The 21318-nt window shown below is 45.5% G+C and overlaps 1 protein-coding gene across 1 annotated transcript in view; it reads right to left on the minus strand.

Annotated features, from left to right (window-relative positions):
• Window positions 1-8742: 8742 nt before the first annotated feature.
• Window positions 8743-21318, minus strand: part of pth1r (parathyroid hormone 1 receptor) — a 174797-nt gene continuing 162221 nt past the window's right edge. The window contains exons 11-13 of the mRNA XM_038808890.1: window positions 19519-19660; window positions 16433-16474; window positions 8743-9746 (exon numbers count right to left, since the gene is read on the minus strand). Of these exons, the coding sequence (XP_038664818.1) occupies window positions 9375-9746; window positions 16433-16474; window positions 19519-19660 (556 nt within the window). The 3' untranslated portion in view covers window positions 8743-9374. The remainder of the gene's footprint in view (window positions 9747-16432; window positions 16475-19518; window positions 19661-21318) is intronic.

Genomic DNA, 21318 nt, shown 5'->3' on the forward strand with positions numbered 1-21318 from the left:
GACCAGAATCTTAATTGGATTCACGCATAAATACTGTAACTACAAGTGAAGGTCAGAGACTGGGAATTCTGCAGTGAGTAACTCATGTTCTGTCTCCTCAAAGTTTGTTTGCCATCCACAAGGCACACCTGCCTGGATGAATGAAGCTCTGACAACACTCAAGAAGCTCCACACCATCCAGGACAAAGCAGCCTGCTTGATCAGCATCCTAACCAGCGTCTGTGACTAAAATGTGTACCATCTGCAAAATGACTATGCGACAATTCACTGAGGCTCCTTCGACAGCATCTTCTAAACTCTCGACAGCTCCCACCTGGAAGGCCAAAGGCAGCAGATGCGTGGGAACACCGGCACCTACAAGTTCCCCTCCAAGTCACACACCATCCTGACCTGAAACTATATCATCAGCCTCTTGTTGTCTTTGGGTCAAAGTGCTGGAACTCCCTTCCTTCAACTTCCTTGATTCAGCATTGTGAATGTACCTACACCACACGGGTTGCAGCAGTTCAAGAAGATGGCTTGCCACCACCTTCTCAAGGCCAATTTGGAATGGACAATAAATGCTGGCCTAACCACTGGCTCCCACATCCTGCAAAATAATTTTTCAAAAGGTGGAAGCCAACCAACAATGCAATGCTACAATGGGCTCTGAGACTGAAGGAATTCATTGAACCTTCTTGACATTCAAGCCAGATTGGAGCCATGAGAGCTCAGATTGCTGCAATCAGGTGTCAGTACTAGTACTCAAAGGAGCATGCAGGACTTACAGCAGTCCAGAAATTTGTCCTCCAACAGAATACTGAGATTGCTAAAGTGCCATGCTGGGAGGACTGATAGAGATTTCATTTGTGCTCCCACCACTGCCACTCGGTCAGTACCCCTACTGATGCCACTCACCCAGCTAGCCCATCTGTTACCACCCATGCCAAAGCATGGCCCACAATGTTCAAACCTGCTCAGAGTGTGCTGTCATCTGCAGTCTCCCGCACTGAAAGTCAGCAATCTTGCCCAGCTATGCTGCAACCATTGGGATAGCGCAGCATTGAGATATTGGGAAAATACCTGCAGGACATGCACTAAGGAAATGCACATGGATGTACTGTTCAGTTTTGTGTGCATTATTTGAAGCGTTGCTGGGTAAATTGTTTTATTGAATGGTTTAATTCAGGGTTTTTACCAAGAGGATGCTGTGATGGTCCATATGAAAAGAACGGGAATTGTGGAGGAACGGTGATCGGGGAATGTTTTTAGGGTAACCAGAATATGATTAGCCACTCAGCATCAGCCCATCTGGAGTGATGCGGTTCTGGATACCGCTTTCCATTCCTCCTTTTCCTCTCCCTCCTCCCCCAGCCTCCAAGTTGCGCACTGAAGGCCTTTTGGAAAGGACTGTCCCCTCATGATATCCAAGTTGTCAACCATGCAACACACCACCATGCATTTGTAGAAACAGTCTGGCTAATATGAGGGAATACGACCTCACACTGTTTTGTTTTGTTTCGAAAGCAGATGGAGATATGCTTATTGCTATCTCTACATAATTTAAACTGGACAAAGACCTGAACTGGCTGAACGTATGTCTGCCATTAACCCCTGTGAGGGTCAGGAAACACGTACATTGTTATCCTTGAAGAGCCATGAATGACCCCTTGTCAGCTGCACAGACCACATTCTAAAAGCCCCACTTGCATTTCATTACCCAGATGGCGAACAAGAGTCTGCTAAAACAAAGGGCCCTGCAACCTTCCTTTCAATTCTTAACGGTTCTGACATTTAACCATCTCGGGACCCAGATGAGAAGAAACGTTCTTTGTCAAAGACAGTGTGAAGAGATGGGAGCCATGTGACATGGGCCTCTGGCTTGTAGAACTAGTTGGGCACCTGGCCCCATCTGCTCTGCTTTTGTTGGAAATTCTGTACCGTTACCTTGAAGACTGATTCATCTCTACATGCCTCTCTCATTGCTTGAAGTCAACGCCGCTGTAAAAAGTGAATTCTACACACCGGTTTTCAGTCCAGTTCCCTCCATGAAGGAATATTTCACTGGACTTTCATTCTGCACTCTCGCCCCATGTGAACTAATATTTATTTTCTTTGTTGTTTCTGTACTGTAGTGATGTTATAACCTGCCAGGTTATTATTGGCTGGGAAATAATGGCAATCCCACAATCCTTAGTATGAGCTCCCTGATGTACCATCAATTCGACTCAAGACACAATTAGGATCCGAACTGTGGCTTTAATCAGCTAGTTATTAGCCCGGTGGTCGACTACAGAGAAAGGCCGACCGCCGGGAACTCTGGGTACTTATACCCCGCCTCGGAAGCGGGGCCTACTTGCCTCTCGATCAATTGGAGAGCAGTCACATGACTAGTCCCAACCAATCGGACGAGAGGCACATGACCAGCCAGAGCCAATAGGAAGCCAGTGCTCTGCACCAATGGCGGTGCTCATATCCATACCACCACACTCCCCAATGAGGAGGGCGGAGAAATCATTAACAGAGTCACCTGCATAAATAGAGTTTGCCAGCACGGAACCAGCTAGAGGAGAAGCAGTGGTGGAGTATTGCTGTTGTATATATGTAATTGTAAATAAAGTTATTTCTTTTTCATTCTACAAACTCGTGCTGGATTATTTGTGGCCCTCACAAAACTCTCCTTCCATGTTTTGAGTGTGTGCAAATAAACAATCCTTTTGAGTTCATCCTATGTTAGGTTTGCTGTGGTTCTTTATAGAAAATCAGATTTGGATATATGCTTATAAAGACGGAAGTAAATTAGAATCATAGAATTTACACAGCAGAATTAGGCCATTCAGCCTATCAAGTCTGCACTGGGCCTTGGAAAGAGCACCCTACTTAAGCCCACACTTCCACCCTATCCTGTAACACGATCTAATCTTTCGGACACTAAGGGGCAATTTAGCATAGCCAATCCACCTAACCTGCACATCTTTGGACTGTGGGAGGAAACCGGAGCACCCAGAAGAAACCCACGCAGAGACGGGGAAAAAATGCAAAGTCCACACAGTCACCCGAGGCTGGAATTGAACTGGAACCCTGGAGCTGTGAGGCAGCAGAGTTAACCACTGTGCCACCATGCTGCACGGGGAATGTTTTTCATTTATTAAAACACCTTCCTGTTAGGGCAGCACGGTGGCGCAGTGGATTAACACTGCGGCCTCACGGCGCCGAGGTCCCAGGTTCAATCCCGGCTCTGGGTCACTGTCCATGTGGAGTTTGCACATTCTCCCTCCAATTTGCGTGGGTTTCACCCCCACAACCCAAAAATGTGCAAGCTAGGTGGATTGGCCACGCTAAATGCCCTTAATTGGAAAAAATGAATTGGGAACTATAAATTTAAAAAAAACACCTTCCTGTTTATGGGCAGGTGGTGAGGAGAGATCAGTGCTGTTTAAATTAATCTCCTCCTGTCTGTAACATTAGTATTGGAGGGCTACATGCAAATAGTTCAGGCAGGGGAACCATTTATGTGGAATCCCAAATGCTTTGCTCCAAGTGGTACCAGAGACAATTGAAGCATTTAAAATGAAAACCGCTAGATGTTTTGTTGCTGACGGTGTCTGGGGATATGGAGCTAAGGTGAGCAAATTGGGTTAAGTTACAGATCAAACATGGTTTAATTGAATGGTGAAGCAGTTTATGGGGAAAATGGCCTAAACCTGTTCCTCTGTTCCTGTGCTGGTTCTTTGCAAGAAAGCCCTCCTTATTCCTATTTCTATACCCTTTCTCCCTTTAACCCATTTTCTCAAATTCTTAGAAGAACTCTCCTCTTCATTCCATTTTCCTGCCCGTTTACTATTGACCCATTGTGCCATTGCTGGACTTCTAAGCTCTCCCTTTAGATCCATTCCATTGCCCTTTAACAATTTACTGACAATAGTTGTGCCAACTCTTTGAAATAACTCTGTTTAATCCCATTTCCCCACATTTTGTTCATCTTCCAAATACTTATCCAATTCCCTTTTAAACACTGTTAGTCTGATTCTGGTTCTGGTCAGATGCTCAATATTGTCCTAATTCTCTGTCCAGAAAAAATGTTCCTAATCTCCTCTTTTCATTCTTTGAACCTGGACACCAGTAGAGCATGAGAAATACATTTTGAGATTGAGGACTGGGATCAAGTGTGGGTTTCAGCAGGGAAACCTGACACCAAGGAGCATAGAGGTATCAAACAAGACCAAGAAGTTAAGCTTCCAGATAATATGAATAAATGTTTCTTTGAGAGTTGGGAAGAGAAGGAGTGCAACGTGGGCCTTACAGGAAGACCTCGTGGACGGGATTCTCCAACCCCCCGCCGGGTCGGAGAATCGCCGGGGGTCAGCACGAATCCCGCCCTCGCCGTCCTCCAAATTCTCCCGCTCCCCCCAAAAAAATTGCCCCGGCGTGAGTTGCGCCACCCGCCTCGGAGAATGGCGGGGACCGGCGCGACTCAATGGGCCCCAGGGCTCCACAAATTCTCAGGCCTGCGATGGCCCGAAGTCCCGCCCGTTCGTTGACAGTCCCGCCGGCGTAAATTAGGGTTGGTCCCTTACCGGCGGGACCTGGCGGCACGGGCGGGCTCCGGGATTCTTGGGGGGGCGCGGGGGGATCTGGACCAGGGAGGTGCCCCCACGCGGCCCACCGATCAGTGGGCGGGCCTGTGCCATGGGGGCACTCTATCCTTCCGCACCGGAGGCTGTGTTCCTGCGCAATTCCCAGTGCGGAAGCGAATCCCTCTGTGCATGTGCGGTGATGACGCCAGCACACGCTGGCGCTCCCGCGCATGGGCCGACTCATGCCGGCCGGCGGAGGCCCTTCGGTGCCGGTTGGCGTGGCGCCAAGACCCTTTCCCGCTGGACGGCGGGGCGCAAATCACTCTGGGGCGGGCCTAGCCCCTGAAGGTGCAGAGGATTCCGCACCTTTGGGGCGGCCCGACGCCGGCGTGGTTCACGCCACTCCATCCCGCGGGGATCCCCCGCCCCGCCGGGTAGCGCTGGATCCCGCCCAAGATCTCCTCAGCCGTGGACTGTTTCCACCACCGATCACAACTGCCACTAGATCCCTCACCTCCCCCATCTTCATTCCCCTATAAGCACTTAGTTGACTGCCAGGAGTCCGCTCCCTTGGGCCTTGAATGGCGGCTCCTGCTATTCAGAACCCTACTCCCCGAACTGACCAGCTTCTGACCCCTGCTGGAAACCCCTCAGGAGGTGGAAATGATACTCAGGAACTGCAAGAGTAATCCATCCTGGACATGCGTGCTGAGCGATCACCCTAGCCTCACAACAACCTCAAGCACCAAGTTAAAATCAAATTTACTCTTCTGCCCAGTTACAAAGAGGCATCATTCATCATTCCCAAGGATCCAGTTTGTATTTATGTTCCTTATTCACATATTTTAAAAATTGTCAGAATAATGGAATTAATCCCTAACAGGTATAATTAACTAGGTCAATTATTAATTCAAGCAAGTCAGCAAAACAGCTTAACGTACAGAAAAAAGAACATTTGATCTGCAGCAAAGTGTTGCTTATTAAGGTTGGAGGGCAGTTAAAAGGAAGGTTATTAGCCATAGATTCATAGATTCATAGAATTTACAGTGCAGAAGGAGGCCATTCGGCCCATCGAGTCTGCACCGGCCCTTGGAAAGAGCACTGTACTGAAGCCCACACCTCCACCCTATCCCCACACCTCCACCCTATCCCCAAAACCCCATCTAACCTTTTTTGGACACTAAGGGCAATTAAGCTTAGCCAATCCACCTAACCTGCACATCTGTGGACTGTGGGAGGAAACCGGAGAACCCGGAGGAAACCCACGCAGACACGGGGAGAACGTGAAGACTCCGCACAGACAGTGACCCAAGCTGGGACCCTGGAGCTGTGAAGCAACTGTGCTAACCACTGTGCTACCGTGCTGTCCACGTTAATAGACAGTATTTAATTTCTCACGGTCGAAGGGTCCTGATCAGAAACCGTATTCTGTGACAGAGGAGATTTAGTGTGTGAACCATCCGAAAATTCTCAAAAGACCCCCCAAGGGTCCGTGGATTGTTTGAGAATTACTGAGGTGTAGGTTCTCAGTGGAGTGAAGGGGATTGACTTTGCTATAGAGAGACAACAGTGCATTGAATGTTGGTTATTACAAGGAATATAACTATCACTTAAACATTTAAAAAGGAGATATTTAGATTCCTCCAACCACAAGACAGAGGGAAATAAGAAGCTAAATCCTAATCTATGGGATTTAGTGCTAGACTGAGCAGCTGGGCATGAACCTTTTCCTGCTCTGAAGGCCATGGCTTCCACAGGCATACTTGGAAATTTACACTGCTTCTCAGGATTGGGGCAAATATCGCTCGGCCGGCATTTCCTACCCATCCTTGTTGTGCTGAGAAGATGGTGGGATTTGTTTCGGCATCCACAATTTGCTGGATTACTTCAGAAGGCATTATTTGCCATTCACATGGAGAATGAAGGCGGGAAGCAATTACGAGTAATAGCTTCTTCCCTGATGGCTCATAGCAAACCAAGACAGTGTCAGCCACAAAGTATCAGGGGCGAGATTCTACCAAAACGGGAGAAATCGTAAAGCTGGCGTCAAACCCGGGCGGGTTTGACGCCAGCGCGCCCCTTCCCGACCGGGAACCGATTCTGGTCCCCGGTCGGGGCTAGCAGCCCGACGCCGTAGGCTCCGGCATGACGGGCTTAACGAATATCGTTAAGCCCGCTTGCCGGAGTTAGCGCCGGCTGACGCGTCATATGACGTCAGCCGCGCATGCGCGGATTGGAAGACTCCAACCCGCGCATGCGCGGATGACGTCATCGCGTATTTGTGCGAAACCCGCGCATGCGCGGGCCGGGTTGCCCCTCAGCCGCCCCGCGAATGGATACTGTGGGGCGGCGGAAGGAGAAAGAGTGCACGGGCATCAGTACTGCCGTGCCAATCGGTGCCATGGTTATGAAAAGCGAGTTTGTGACGCCGTTTTTACGAACGGCCAGACCAGGTGTGTTTGCCGTTCGTAAAAACGGCGTAAAGGGCTGGGACTTCGGCCCATCGAACAGCTGTGAATCGCTGCCGGCCGTAAAAAAACGGCGGCAGCGATTCGGGTCGGGAGTTGGGCGGGAGGTGGGGGAGAATAGCGGGAGGGCGGGAAAAATGTCGGGAAGGCCCTCCCGCTATTCTCCAACCCGTCGTGGGGGTCGGAGAATTTCGCCCTAGGTTTATTGAGTATGGTTTCATATCTTGCTATGTTGTGATTTGAATACATGACTTTTGTGTCAATATAACACAACCATATTTGAACTGTAGTTGTGGATACTGATGTAAATGCAGTGAATAATCTTTCTGGGGGACTGACTGATGTCACACTCCAGATTTCCATCCCCTGGTCTTCATTTTATAATACAAAGGATAGCAACCAAAATAGAACGCAAATTATCACTTCTTATTCAGTCACTAGATAAACAATCAACGAGTTTATTTCTTCCCACAATCACTAAAGATGCAAACGATAATCTGTATTTGTTAAAAAACATTAATAAATAATAATTTATCCTTTTTTACTCACAATTTTTAACAAAACAACATGAATATCACAAGCTCAAATGGAAACTATTAACATCCACAACATTAAGATGTTTTGAACGCATTCCAATTAGTTGCATGGATAATGAGTGGACATGAAGTCAGTTGAACCTTGATACCTAACAGTTGGAGATCAATGCCTAGCCAATGGAAAAAGTTGTGGCTTTCAGTGTTATCTCATTGTGCTCAGGGGATTCAACGTGCATTGGGATAATCATAGAATTTACAGTGCAGAAGGAGGCCATTCGGCCCATCGAGTCTGCACCGGCTCTTGTAAAGAGAAGCCTACCCAAGGTCAACACCTCCACCCTATCCCCACAACCCAGTAACCCCACCAACACTAAGGACAATTTTGGACACTAAGGGCAATTTATCATGGCCAATCCACCTAACCTGCACATCTTTGGACTGTGGGAGGAAACCGGAGCACCCGGAGGAAACCCACGCACACACGGGGAGGATGTGCAGACTCCACACAGACAGTGACCCAGCCGGGAATCGAACCTGGGACCCTGGAGCTGTGAAGCGATTGTGCTATCCACATGCTACCGTGCTGAGAAAGTTGCAGCCGCATTAACCTTACTTTTTAAAAATAGTATCTGTATGGCTTCTCTCCGGATTTCTGCTTTATGGACCTGCGCTGAATGATTGTTGGATTGTTTTAAATGTATTATTTCATGGGATGTGGGCGTCACAGGCAAGTGGCCAACATTTGTTGCCCATCCGAATTGTCCTTGAGTTAAGAGTCAACCACTTTGCTATGTGATTCTGCAGTCACATGTAGGCCAGCCGATTTCCCAGTGAACCAGATAGCTTTTTACGAAAATCGATGGTCATTATTACTGAGACCAGCTTTATATTTCACTTTTATTAATTTAATTTAAATTCCACCAGCTGCCATGGTGGGATTTGAACCTGTGACTCCATAGCATTAGCCTGGGCCTCTGGATTACCAGCCCAGTGACTACGCCACCATTCATTTCTTTATTCTGAATCATTATTTCTGAATCTTTTTTCCTACCCCTCCCCAAAATGAAAAAAGGTCCAAATTATTAACTTTCCAGCTATCAGTGCAAGATATCTGGGACATTGGCATTCCCCAGATTGGACCTTGCAGTTCTTTATGTACAGGTACAGCAACAAGAGCAATCTGTCACTTTTCATGATTCTGTTGAACCTATCTTCCAAAACCACTTTTCAGAGATCTGGTGGTCCCTCCAGCTGAAGCTATCTCCTCAGCAAAAACAAAACAGACATTGCCCGGATAAAGTTTGACATCATCAAATTCAAAGCTGAGTACTATTACCAACAAAGATGAAAGGAGGGCAATTGATTGCCCGTTCTTCCACATAAACTCAAGCAGTTGATGGTCCTCTAATATGGTCAACTGATGAGGGTGAGTGGGCCCTCAGAAGGTGAGATGTAGATGACAGAGTGAATTTACTTTGACCAATTCAGGCCATGCAGAAGCAATGAGTGTCACCAATGTTGTTTTGAGTCTATCCATTGAGTGTTGGCAATTGTGATAACATTGAGGAACAGTGCTTGACTAAAATCTAAGTAATTATTCAAAGATGCAGGCAACCCCTAGGGGCAAAACGGATTAACATGATGCAGTATCATGCCTTCCTGATTCTTTGTCCATATTTGAGATCTTTTCCGTTGACGTGGCCTGCTCTTGCCAGTGTAGTGAAACAAGTGGAGAATAGTCCATAGTTATTGTCTTATGATTGAGGAGTTCAGTTGTATGTATATCAGATGCTTCTTGTGCAAGTGCCCACCAGTCACATTACAGTCTCCCTCTCTTCCTCAACGACCAACGAGGGTTTGTGGGACCCGGTAGACCCCAAACTCCTGCCATGTTCATCGTCCTTGCCATTCTGCTCAGGGAGGGAGGAGGGGTGCGAGTTCTCAGAGACTGAACCATTCTTCACATAGCCTGGAAGGTTCCGATGCCCATTCAGCAATCCACTGCCTAGTCGGCTATTGAGGTGGAGGGCTTGTGGGGCTCGAGTGGTCAGATTGGTGCTGATACTGTTGTTGGTGTGTGACACCATTGGCCCATAGCTGTAGTTGGTGCTCCCGCTCCGGGCTTTGCGTTTGAAGTCAAGTGCCAAGGTCCACCGTGCCCATGCCTTCTTGATCTCACTCTGTACCTGAAGAAAAAGGCAGTGATACACAATGAAAAGGTGAAGGTACACACAGTCTATATCTTGGATAGTGCTTGAAAGGGGGAGTGCACAATAATAAGATCATAAGACCATAAGAAATAGGAACAGGACTGGGCAGTTCTGCCCCTCAAACATGCTCCACCATTCAATAGGATCATGGCTGATCCGACGACATTCCTCATGTCCACTTTTCCCCATAACCCTTGATTCCTTTACTAATCAAGAATCTACCTATCTCAGCCTTAAATATAAACAAAGACTCGGCCCCACAACTCTCTGTGGCAAGGATTTCAAAGACTCACAATCCTTTGAGAGAAGAAATTCCTTCTCATCTCAGTCTTAAATTGGCACCTCTTTATTCTGAGACTACAATCTTTATTATTGTCACAAGTAGGCTTACATTAACACTGCAATGAAGTTACTATGAAAAGCCCCCAGTCACCACACTTCTGGCGCCTGTTCGGATACACAGAGGGAGAATTCAGAATGTCCAAGTTACCTAACAGTACGTCTTTCGTCTTTCGGGAATTGTGGGAGGAAACCGGAGCACCCGGAGGAAACCTATGCAGACACGAGGAGAATGTGCAGACTCCACACAGACAGTGACCCAAGCCAGGAATCGAACCTGGGACACTGGTGCTGTGAAGCAACAGTGCTAACTACCGTGCTACTGTGCCGCCCATTGCGCTCTGGCCCTAGACTCTCCCATGAAGGGAAACATCCTCTCAGCATTTACCCTATCAATCCCTTTAAGAGTCCAATAGAATCCTTCTGAATTCCAATGAGTAGAGTCACAACCTGTTTAACCTTTGCTCATAAGACAGCCTTTCCAATGCCAGGGGTCATCCAAGTGAACCTTCTCTGTACCTCCTCCAATGAGATAATATCTTTCCTAAATAAGGGGACCCAAACTGCTCAAAGTACTCCAGATGTCTCACTATTACCTTATACAGTTGCAGCAAGACTCCCCTACTCTTATACTCCAACCCCCTAGAAATAAGGGCCAACATTCCATTAGCCTTTCTGATTACCTGCTGTACCTGTGTGCTAGCTTTCTGTGTTTTGTGTTTTGTGCACAAGTTCCCCCAAAACCTTTGTGTTGCAGCTTTCTGCAGTTTTTATCCATTTCAATAATACTCTGTTCTTTTGTTCTCTCTTCCAAAATGAACAACTTCACATTTTTCCACATTATACTCCATTTGCCAACTTTTTGCCCACTTAACTGATCAATACCTTGGAAGAGGATAGCAAATGTTGTCCCCTTGTTCAAGAAGGGGAGTAGAGACAACCCTGGTAATTATAGACCTGTGAGCCTTACTTTGGTTGTGGGTAAAATGTTGGAAAAGGTTATAAGAGATAGGGTTTATAATCATCTTGAAAAGAACAAGTTGATTAGCGATAGTCAACACGGTTTTGTGAAGGGTAGGTCATGCCTCACAAACCTTATTGAGTTTTTTGAGAAGGTGACCAAACAGGTGGATCAGGGTAAAGCGGTTGATGTGGTGTATATGGATTTCAGTAAGGCGTTTGATAAGGTTTCCCACGGTAGGCTATTGCAGAAAATAAGGAAGTATGGGATTGAAGGTGATTTAGCGGTTTGGATCAGTAATTGGCTAGCTGAAAAAAGACAGAGGGTGGTGGTTGATGGCAAATGTTCATCCTGGAGTTCAGTTACTAGTGGTGTACCGCAAGGATCTGGTTTGGGGCCACTGCTGTTTGTCATTTTTATAAATGACCTGGAAGAGGGTGTAGAAGGATGGGTTAGTAAATTTGCAGATGACACGAAGGTCGGTGGAGTTGTGGATAGTGCTGAAGGATGTTATAGGATACAGAGGGACATAGATAAGCTGCAGAGCTGGGCTGAGAGGTGGCAGATGGAGTTTAATGCGGAAAAGTGTGAGGTGGTTCACTTTGGAAGGGGTAACAGGAATGCAGAGTACTGGGCTAATGGCAAGATTCTTGGTAGTGTAGATGAACAGAGAGATCTCGGCATCCAGGTACATAAATCCCTGAAAGTTGCCACCCAGGTTAATAGGGCTGTTAAGAAGGCATATGGTGTGCTAGCCTTTATCAGCAGGGGGATTGAGTTTCGGAGCCACAATGTCATGCTGCAGCTGTACATAACTCTGGTGCGGCCGCACCTGGAGTACTGCGTGCAGTTCTGGTCACCACATTATAGGAAGGATGTGGAAGCTTTGGAAAGGGTTCAGAGGAGATTTACTAGGATGTTGCCTGGTATGGAGGGAAGGTCTTACGAGGAAAGGCTCAGGGACTTGAGGTTGTTTTCGTTAGAGAGGAGAAGGCTGAGAGGTGACTTAATAGAGACATATAAGATAGTCAGAGGGTTAGATAGGGTGGACAGTGAGAGTCTTTTTCCTCGGATGGTGATGACCAACACGAGGTGACATAGCTTTAAGTTGAGGGGTGATAGATATAGGACAGATGTCAGAGGCAGTTTCTTTACTCAGAGAGTAGTAGGGGTGTGGAACGCCCTGCCTGCAACAGTAGTAGACTCGCCAACTTTAAGGGCATTTAAGTGGTCACTGGATAGACATATGAATGAAAATGGAATAGTGTAGCAACATCGAGGGCCGAAGGGCCCGTACTGCGCTGTAGTGTTCTATGTTCTATGTTCTAATACCTCTTTGCAAACTATATGTATCCCTCTCACAATTTACCTTTCCACCTATTTTTGTGTCGGCTGCAAATTGTTCTACAGTACATTCACTTCCTTCCTCCAATATAAATAGTTGCAGTCCCTGCACTGATCCCTGTAGAACCTACTGATTACCGGTCACCAACCTGATAAAAGAACCCCTTATCACCACTCACTGTTTCTTGCCCATTAGCCAATACCCTGCCAATATGCTATCTCAAACACCATGGGCTCTTATCTTATGACTTAATCTTTTATAATGTACCTTGTCGAACACCTCCCGGAATGCCAAATAAAAACCATCTACTGGTTCCCCTCTATCCACTATTTTTGATACTTTCTCGAAAAACTCAAGAAATTATTCATACACGATTTCCCTTTCATGATTAGAATATGAATAATACTGGTGGCAGAATCCCTGCAAATTGGCCTACCGGCTTAATTCATTTACTAGGCTGGGTTTCCATCCTCAAAGCAGGTGTCGGATAAATTCTTGGCTTGGCCTATCCTTGGTTTGCCCCATGCCCCTCCCTCTCCATGCCAACCTATGCCCCTCTACCCACCCTTATGGTACATTCTTCAGAGAGTCGTGAACACAGCACAGTCCATCACATGAACCTGCCTCCCGTCCATTGGCTCTATCTACACCTCGCATTGCCTGGGGAAAGTGGACAGCATAATCATAGACCCCTCCCACCCGGCTTACTCACTCTTCCAACTTCTTCCACGTGGCAGGAGATACAAAAGTCTGAGAACACGCAGAACTGACTCAAAAACAGATTCTTCCCCGCTGTTACCAGACTACTAAATGACCCTCTTATGGACTGACCTGATCAATACCACACCCGTTCACCCGATGCCAGTGTCTATATATTTACATTCTGTTCCTTGTGTTGCCCTATTATGGATTTTCTTTTAATTATGTATTTTCTTTTTATTTTCTTTGAGCTGCTCGCAGAAAAATACTTTTCGCTGTACCTCGGTACATGTGACAATAAACAAATCCAATCCAATTATAGCCTCTTTTCCAACATATGGCCCTCTGTCTCTCACATGGCCCTTTATAGTCCCTATGCCAGGTTAGTGCCAACTCATGCCAACCTATGCACCCCACCCACCATCCTTTCTCCGGCACCTACTATGCCAGCTCACCCAGTATCCACCATGGGCAGATATCAGCACCCATTCTGAGATTAAATAAAATTCTTGGCCAGAAGTTTCTATCCACCCCAGATCGCCATAGATGCTGGTACAATGAGTAAATTTAAAAAGGACTTAGACAGATTTTTAATTGGGAATGGGTTGAATGGTCATGGAAAACAGGCAGGACAGTGGAGTTAACCCCAGGGTGAGATCAGCCATGATCGAATGGTGGAACAGACTTGATGGGCCAAATGGCCTAATTCTGCTCCTATATCTTATGAACTTAAAATGTTTCTATTTCACAGCGAGTGGCGCGGTAAATCTCGCCCCTTGTGTCTATTGATGAATTTAGTATTAAAAAAACACCAATTCACTATATTTAAATTCCTTTTGAACCTTTATGAAAACAAGGATTTGTATTCATAGTTCCACTTTGAAGAGCTATTAACTGCTTGGAGCTGCCAATCAAACTGTGAACTGACAGCCCACTGTGATAATGAGAGGTTATGAAATCAGTCTTGCAGCACTAATTCTATGGTGATAACCCTCAGGCTTATGTCACAGACAGAGGGAAGTAACAAACATTGATTCCTTTTAACACTACAGACAGTTGTTTTTATAATTTTTAAAGGAAAGGACTTTTGAATGTCTGACAGCTTGATAGTTCTCTTGGGAGATCCAATGAACATGACAATTCCAATGAGTATGCACATTTTTAATGCACATTCATGTGTACTTTTAAAAATCCAAAAGGGCACCTTACCTTTCCAAAAGGGCAATGTACCTCTCTAAAAGGGCTGCTGCCCCTTCTCAAATGAGTCCTAGAACAACATCCAAAGGGTGCATTACCTCTTCAAAAGAGTGTACTGCCTTCTCCAAAGAGCTCTGGCAGCTTTAGCCCTTCTTCTACCTAGTCTAAAGTGCGAACAGTGTACATTGGGTATCCTACTATCGAAAATCAGATATGATTGAGGATACTGCAATTTAACATGTACAATTGCCTCCAGGAATCATGGATGTGAATATTAGAACCTACCACAATTTCCTCCATTCAAAAATGGCAGAGGCCAGGTATGGAGGCCTGACTTCCAGATCCAGGCCTCCACTGCCATTTTTACCAAAGGGAGAGCCTCTTCATCTGCGCAAGAAATCCTAGCCATTATGATGAATGTTTAATAACCACTGATCTGACCTCAACTGAAGGATGGTTCTGTCCTGGGCACCACACTGTAAGAAAACTTTGAAGATTTTATAGAGGTTGCATAAAAGATTAACATGAATGGTTTCAGGGATGAGGGACTTCAGTTATGTGATTAGATTGGAGAAGTTGGAGTTCTACTCTTTGAGAAGAGAAGGTTGAGAGAAGATTTGATCAAGGTGTTCATGAGGGGGCTAGACAGAGTAGATAGTGAGAAACTGTTTCCATTGGTGGAAATGTCAAGAACTGGAGGACACAGATTTCCAAGGTGAATGGCAAAAGAAGCAGCGGCAACACAAGGAAAATGTTTTTTACACTACGCGTGGTTAGATTCTGGAATACACTGCCTGAGTGTGTGATGGAGGCAGATTCAATCATAGCCTTTAAACATGAATTAGATAAGTGCTAGAAGAGAGAAAGGTTGCAGAGATATGGGGAAATGGTGGGGTGTTGAGTTGCTCTTGGATAGATTCATCAAGGATATGACAGGTCAATTGGTTTCTTTTTGTATTGTAAGAAGTCTTACAACACCAGGTTAAAGTCCAACAGGTTTGTTTCAAACACGAGCTTTCGGAGCACGGCTCCTTCTTCAGGTGAATGGAAAGGCTTGTTCCAGAAATGTTTATATAGACACATGTTTATATATAAACATTTCTGGAACAAGCCTTTCCATTCACCTGAAGAAGGAGCCGTGCTCCGAAAGCTCGTGTTTGAAACAAACCTGTTAGACTTTAACCTGGTGTTGTAAGACTTCTTACTGTGCTCACCCCAGTCCAACGCCGGCATCTCCACATCTTTTTGTATTGTAACCATTCTATGATTCTGTTTACTGACAACGTACAGCTAATTTATTAACACTCATTTTGGACAATTATCCCATTGTAAAATTTCCATCATATTGTTACGACAAGGAGACTTAAGAAGATTGTATTCACTGGAACAAAAAGTACTTTCAAAAAGGACCTAATTGTGTTGTGTAATGTGTCTTATTGAATATTGGGTTGCTAATGGATTAATTCTCATCGTACAATAGTCTAATCAGGTAGTGCACGTCATCACAGGAAGTGATACAACATTGAATGATTAAATCCCTCGTATCGCCTTGTGGAAAATGTGAGTCAGAGGAGTAAGACATGCTCCAATAAAGCTCCTGGGCGGGATTCTCATTTGGCCTACGCCAAAATCGGGAAATGCGATTGGGCGGAGCATAGCCTCTGACGCCAAAATCACGGAAGGCGCCCGAAAATGGCGTAAATGCACCGCGCACCGCGTGACATTTAAACGCCGTTTGCGTATCATTAGCAGGCCTGACCCGGTATTCTCTGGGGCCTCCACGATTCTCCGCCTCCAATGGGCCGAGTTCCCGATGGCAGAGTTCACTTGTGGTTTTAAAAATTGTGAACCTGGCATGGTGGCTGCTGAGAGAGAGTGAGACGAGGTAGGACATGGAGAGGAGTGACTGCGGACTGCCGGCTCGGACACTGTCCGTGCTGGTTGGGATGGGGGGGGGGGCCTACCAGAGCTGGGGGAGGAGGGGGAATATTTTCCAGTGCTCCCCCGCCGTTAACGTCACCAGGTTTGTGACAGAAACCTCACTGACATGCAGATCTCCAACGACAGAGCAGACAAGGAAAATCACAGCACACACACACACACACACACACACACACTTACCTCTCCATTACAGAAACAGTAGATAACAGCCACAAAGCAACCCTGAAGATTCAAACAGACAATAGTTAGAGCTCTGCTATCAATTAACGGCAATTTCCTGGCTTTCTGCTATTTCAAACCCTCACTACATTCTCTACACACTGGGCTGGTACCAAGACACTTAACCAAGTCTTACAATAATCGATAGGAATGAATTCTTCCCTTTTACTCAAAATATGCCATTCATGTACAAGCGCTGACACCAAAATAACAAGAGCTAGACAGCACCAGATGGAAGAAAAGTTGAACCAAACAGAAGTTCCAACTGTGTAGCTTAGTTTGGAGATTCTTAAACATGGGGCTTGATTACAATGTATGTCAGATGTGATGTTATAACTGGACGGAAAGATCCCAAAATGGAACCTTGGCTCAAAAGACTTTGGTTAAGTTTTAAGTCCGCTAAATAGTTTAGCATGGAAAAATACTCCTTTACTCCCCCCCCCTAGTTTAATAAATACAGATTACACGGCATGCCTTAGGTTGCAATAGCCTCATTAACATAAAGTATCTTTAAGCACACAGATTCTCTATGGTCAAATACCCACACTCCACTCTAAACCCAAGGTCATGTCTGTGGATTTCTCCTCAGAATCACCCCGCCCCTTTCCCTTAGTTGTTAGCATTCTAAAAATCCAGACAAGGCTTTCAAAATTACACTTTTAAAGAAAGCTACCGCTCCATTTTTAACAGTGAATCCAGTCTAGTATTTTACAGCAACCCCTTTAGGATTTATTTGTTTTGATGGCTGTACAAATTGTTCACAATTGCTTTCACTTTCAATTCTCAGACTGTATTAAAATGGTGCCAAATGTTTCTTTTACCTCTGACATCTGCTGTCCCACTTTAAATCTAGTTACTTCAATTGTCTTTTTAACTCAGAACACTTTGTTTACTCTTCCTTGACTTCTTCTCGGTAACTCCAGTTACCTTAAACATTATTTCTGGTCTAATGCCCTGGATATCAGGATTCCATCTTGTTCATTAGGAAACTTGCATCTTTGCAACTCTCTTGTCCTGTCCAGCATCTCCGAGCAGAGTTGAGAGTTGTTCTCTCCCCAGTGTCCTGCCTCCAACTGCTCTGAATTTCTGATAAAACTGAGAACAAAGGAAAGCCCTTTTCTCTGGGGTTTCAGGATATCCTAAAAGGGGTATCCTGTAGCTAAGCACCGACATCTATTTACTCTTCACCGCGTAACCCTCTCTATGCACACGAGAATCACCGTTGGAATTGAAACCAACCTCACACATACAAACACCTTTCTCCAGCATGAATCTAACTTTTGGTTTTACCCATCCAGGAACAGAAACATTAAATTAAACCCAATTGAAATTATACCTTTTTTTAAAAAAAAAATTTTGTTGAAAAATGTTGTATTTATATAACAACGAACTGCAATAAAATACCAACAATAACAATAATGATAACAGTCATAAACATTCGCCCATCCCTAATGAACAATAAAACATATTAACAACAACTTAAGTTAACACAATATTAAGTTAAATAACCAGAGGGAAAAAAAAAGAAACAGTAAAGAACACCCTCAATCCCCTCCCATCCCACGCCATCCCCCCCCCCCCCCCCCCCCACCCCCTCCCCCCCCACCCCCCGGGTTGCTGCTGCTATTGACCAGGATATCTATCTTTGAGCCAGAAAGTCCAGAAAAGGCTGCCACCATTTATAGAACCCTTGTACTGATCCTCTCATGGCAAATTTGACCCTCTCCAATTTTATAAATCCCGCCATGTCACTGATCCAGGTCTCCACACTTGGGGGCCTCGCATCTTTCCACTGCATCAAGATCCTCCGCCGGGCTACTAGGGACGCAAAGGCCAGAACACCGGCCTCTTTCGCCTCCTGCACTCCCGGCTCCGCCGCAACTCCAAAAATCGCAAGTCCCCAACCTGGTTTGACCTTGGATCCAACCACCCTCGACACCGTCCCCGCCACCCCCTTCCAGAATTCTTCCAGTGCCGGGCATGCCCAGAACATATGGGCATGATTCGCTGGGCTCCCCGAACACCTGGTGCACCTGTCCTCACCCTCAAAGAACCTACTCATCCGAGTCACAGACATATGGGCCCGATGCAGCACCTTAAATTCGATGAGACTAAGCCTCGCACAGGAAGAGGAAGAGTTGACTCTCTCCAAGGCATCCGCCCAAGTCCCATCCTCAATCTGCTCCCCTAGTTCCCCCTCCCATTTAACTTTCAGCTCCTCCACTGACGACTCCTCCACCTCCTGCATTACCTTACAAATGTCAGACACCTTCCCCTCTCCGACCTACACCCCCGAAAGCACTCTGTCCATCGCCCCCCGCGAGGGCAGCAAAGGAAATTCCTCCACCTGCCGCCTAGCAAACGCCTTTACCTGCAAGTATCTGAACATGTTCCCTTGGGGGAGCCCAAATTTATCTTCCAGTTCCCCCAGGCCCGCAAACCTCCCGCCAATAAACAGGTCCCTCAATTTACTGATGCCCACCCTTTGCCACCCCCTAAATCCCCCATCAGTGTTCCCCGGGATGAACCAATGATTTCCACCTAATGGAGCCTCCATCGAGCCCCTTGTTTCCCCCCTATGCCGTCTCCACTGTCCCCAGATTCTTAGGGTCGCCGCCACGATATTGCTTAAAACTACATTTCTCCCCAACAGATGTGCAGTTGGTCAAAGGAAATAAAGAGTCAAGAATCTTTACTTGACTTAAATGATTTATTTTGTTCATTCACAGAATGTGGATGTCATTGGACAAGGTTGGCATATATTGTCCATCCCACATTGTTGTTCGAAGGTAGTGATTGGCCTTCATAAGCTAAATGGCTTATTGGATCAATTCAGAGGGCAGCTAAGAACCAATCACATTGGTGTGGGGCTGGAATCACATAAGGCCAGACTGGGTAAGGACAGCTAATTTCCTTCGCTAATGGTTTTTGCAATAATTCAACAGCAGCCTGGTCAGCTTTACTGATTCCAGATAATTATCCGCCACACCATAACTCCTGGTGTTGCCAATAAGATATGTTCTTCTGCAGAGGGAAAAAAGAATTACCTGTGAGGAATTAAAGAGCATTTCACAATGCATCTGGATCTGCCAGAGAGTCCCGGATACCTCGGTGTAAGGAATAGCCATGAAGACTATGTAGTGAACTCCAAACAGAGGAGTCAAGACCAGAGTTGACTTCAGTAGCTTTCTGACAACCAAACAAAATGGGCACATAATTAGACAGGAGATCAATCTTATCCCTTAATACATCTTAACGAGAGATAGCAAAAAGAGAGAGGTAGAGAGGAAAACGTTCAAATGATACTTGCGGGAGAAGAGGCAAGAAGGTAGTATGGTAGCACAATGGTAGAACACAGGTTCAATTCCGGCCTTGGATGACTGTGTCTATGGAGTTTATATGTTCTCCCCATGTCTGGTGGGTTTCCTCTGGGTGCTCCGGTTTCCTTTCACAATCCAAAAATGTGCAGATTAGAATGATTGGCCATGCTAAATTGCCCCTTCGTGTCCAATAATGTGCAGGTTAGGTGGAGCAATGGGGCTATGGCGGGGGAGTGAGCCTAGGTAGGTTGCTCTTTCAGAGGGCTGGATTAAGAAGTTAGAAAAAGAAAAAGAGAGTTCAGAGAATTGTACTAAATGTAAAATTTCAAAAGGGATGCAAGAACAGAAACGCGAGGTGTATGCACACAAATCTTAGCAGGTGGAAGGGCAAGTTGAGAACTGCTTTAAATGTGTGTGGGGTCCCTGGTTTTACAAACAAAGGCATGGAATGCAAAAGCAAGGTGTTAGGCTAAACCTTTATGAAACATTCATTAGACTCTAGCTGTATAATTGGTGGTAATTTTGAAATCCCACAGTAGGGGAGGGTCTAGTTGGTTAAAATCTGTCCACACCTCTCAGCAAACAACAAGGCCACTGTATTCCTTTCTGGACATCACACTTAGTACTCTGCAGAAGAGATTTACTGCGGAGGTATCAAGGATGAGGGACTTCAGTTATGTGAAGAGATTAGAGTGGAGTTGTTCACTGATGAGATACATTAGGAGATTTGACAGATATATTGATAGGCTGAAGCTTTTCAGTGGCATAAGGATTAGTAATCATAAAGATTTCGGATAATTAATAAAAAATAATCAGAGGAGGAGAATATCTTTAAGTTAGCAAGTTGTTGTGACCTAAAATACACTGACTGAAAGGGAAGTGAATTCAACAATCATTTCCAAAGGGACATTGATTTTGGATTGATTGGATAAATATTTAAAGGGGGAATATTTGCAGAGAGTGGGAAAAGTGCAGGGGAGTGGGGCTAATTGGATAGCACTTTCAAAGTGTACATACAAGTGTAATGGGGTGAATGACTCCTTCTGTGCTGTATTACTATATGACTCCATGAGAGGGAGATCTTTAATCCACATTTATCTTACCTGTGATTATAATAGTTAATACAGTTGCAGTTCAAGTTACCAAAGCAGATCACTGATGAGGACAGCGTAATGGGTTCAATAGGTATTCAGATACATTCTTATTTTTTATTCAATCTCTGAATGTATCACTGGCAATTACTGTCCCATCTCTAGCTGCTTTTGACAAGCTACTATGTCCTCAGTGTACTGTTAGTGGTTCAATACAACTGAGTAGTTTGCTGGAGCAGTTAACAGTCAACGACCTACGGGGCAGCACGGTGGCGTAGTGGGTTAGCCCAGGTTCGATCCTGGCTCTGGGTCACTGTCCATGTGGAGTTTGAACATTCTCCCCATGTTTCGCCTCCACAACCCAAAGATGTGCAGGCTAGGTGGATTGACCATTCTTAATTGGAAGAATGAATTGGGTACACTAAATTTATATTTA

The sequence above is a fragment of the Scyliorhinus canicula genome, chromosome 10 (genome assembly GCF_902713615.1).
Source record: "Scyliorhinus canicula chromosome 10, sScyCan1.1, whole genome shotgun sequence".
In the NCBI taxonomy this organism is placed as follows: domain Eukaryota; kingdom Metazoa; phylum Chordata; class Chondrichthyes; order Carcharhiniformes; family Scyliorhinidae; genus Scyliorhinus; species Scyliorhinus canicula.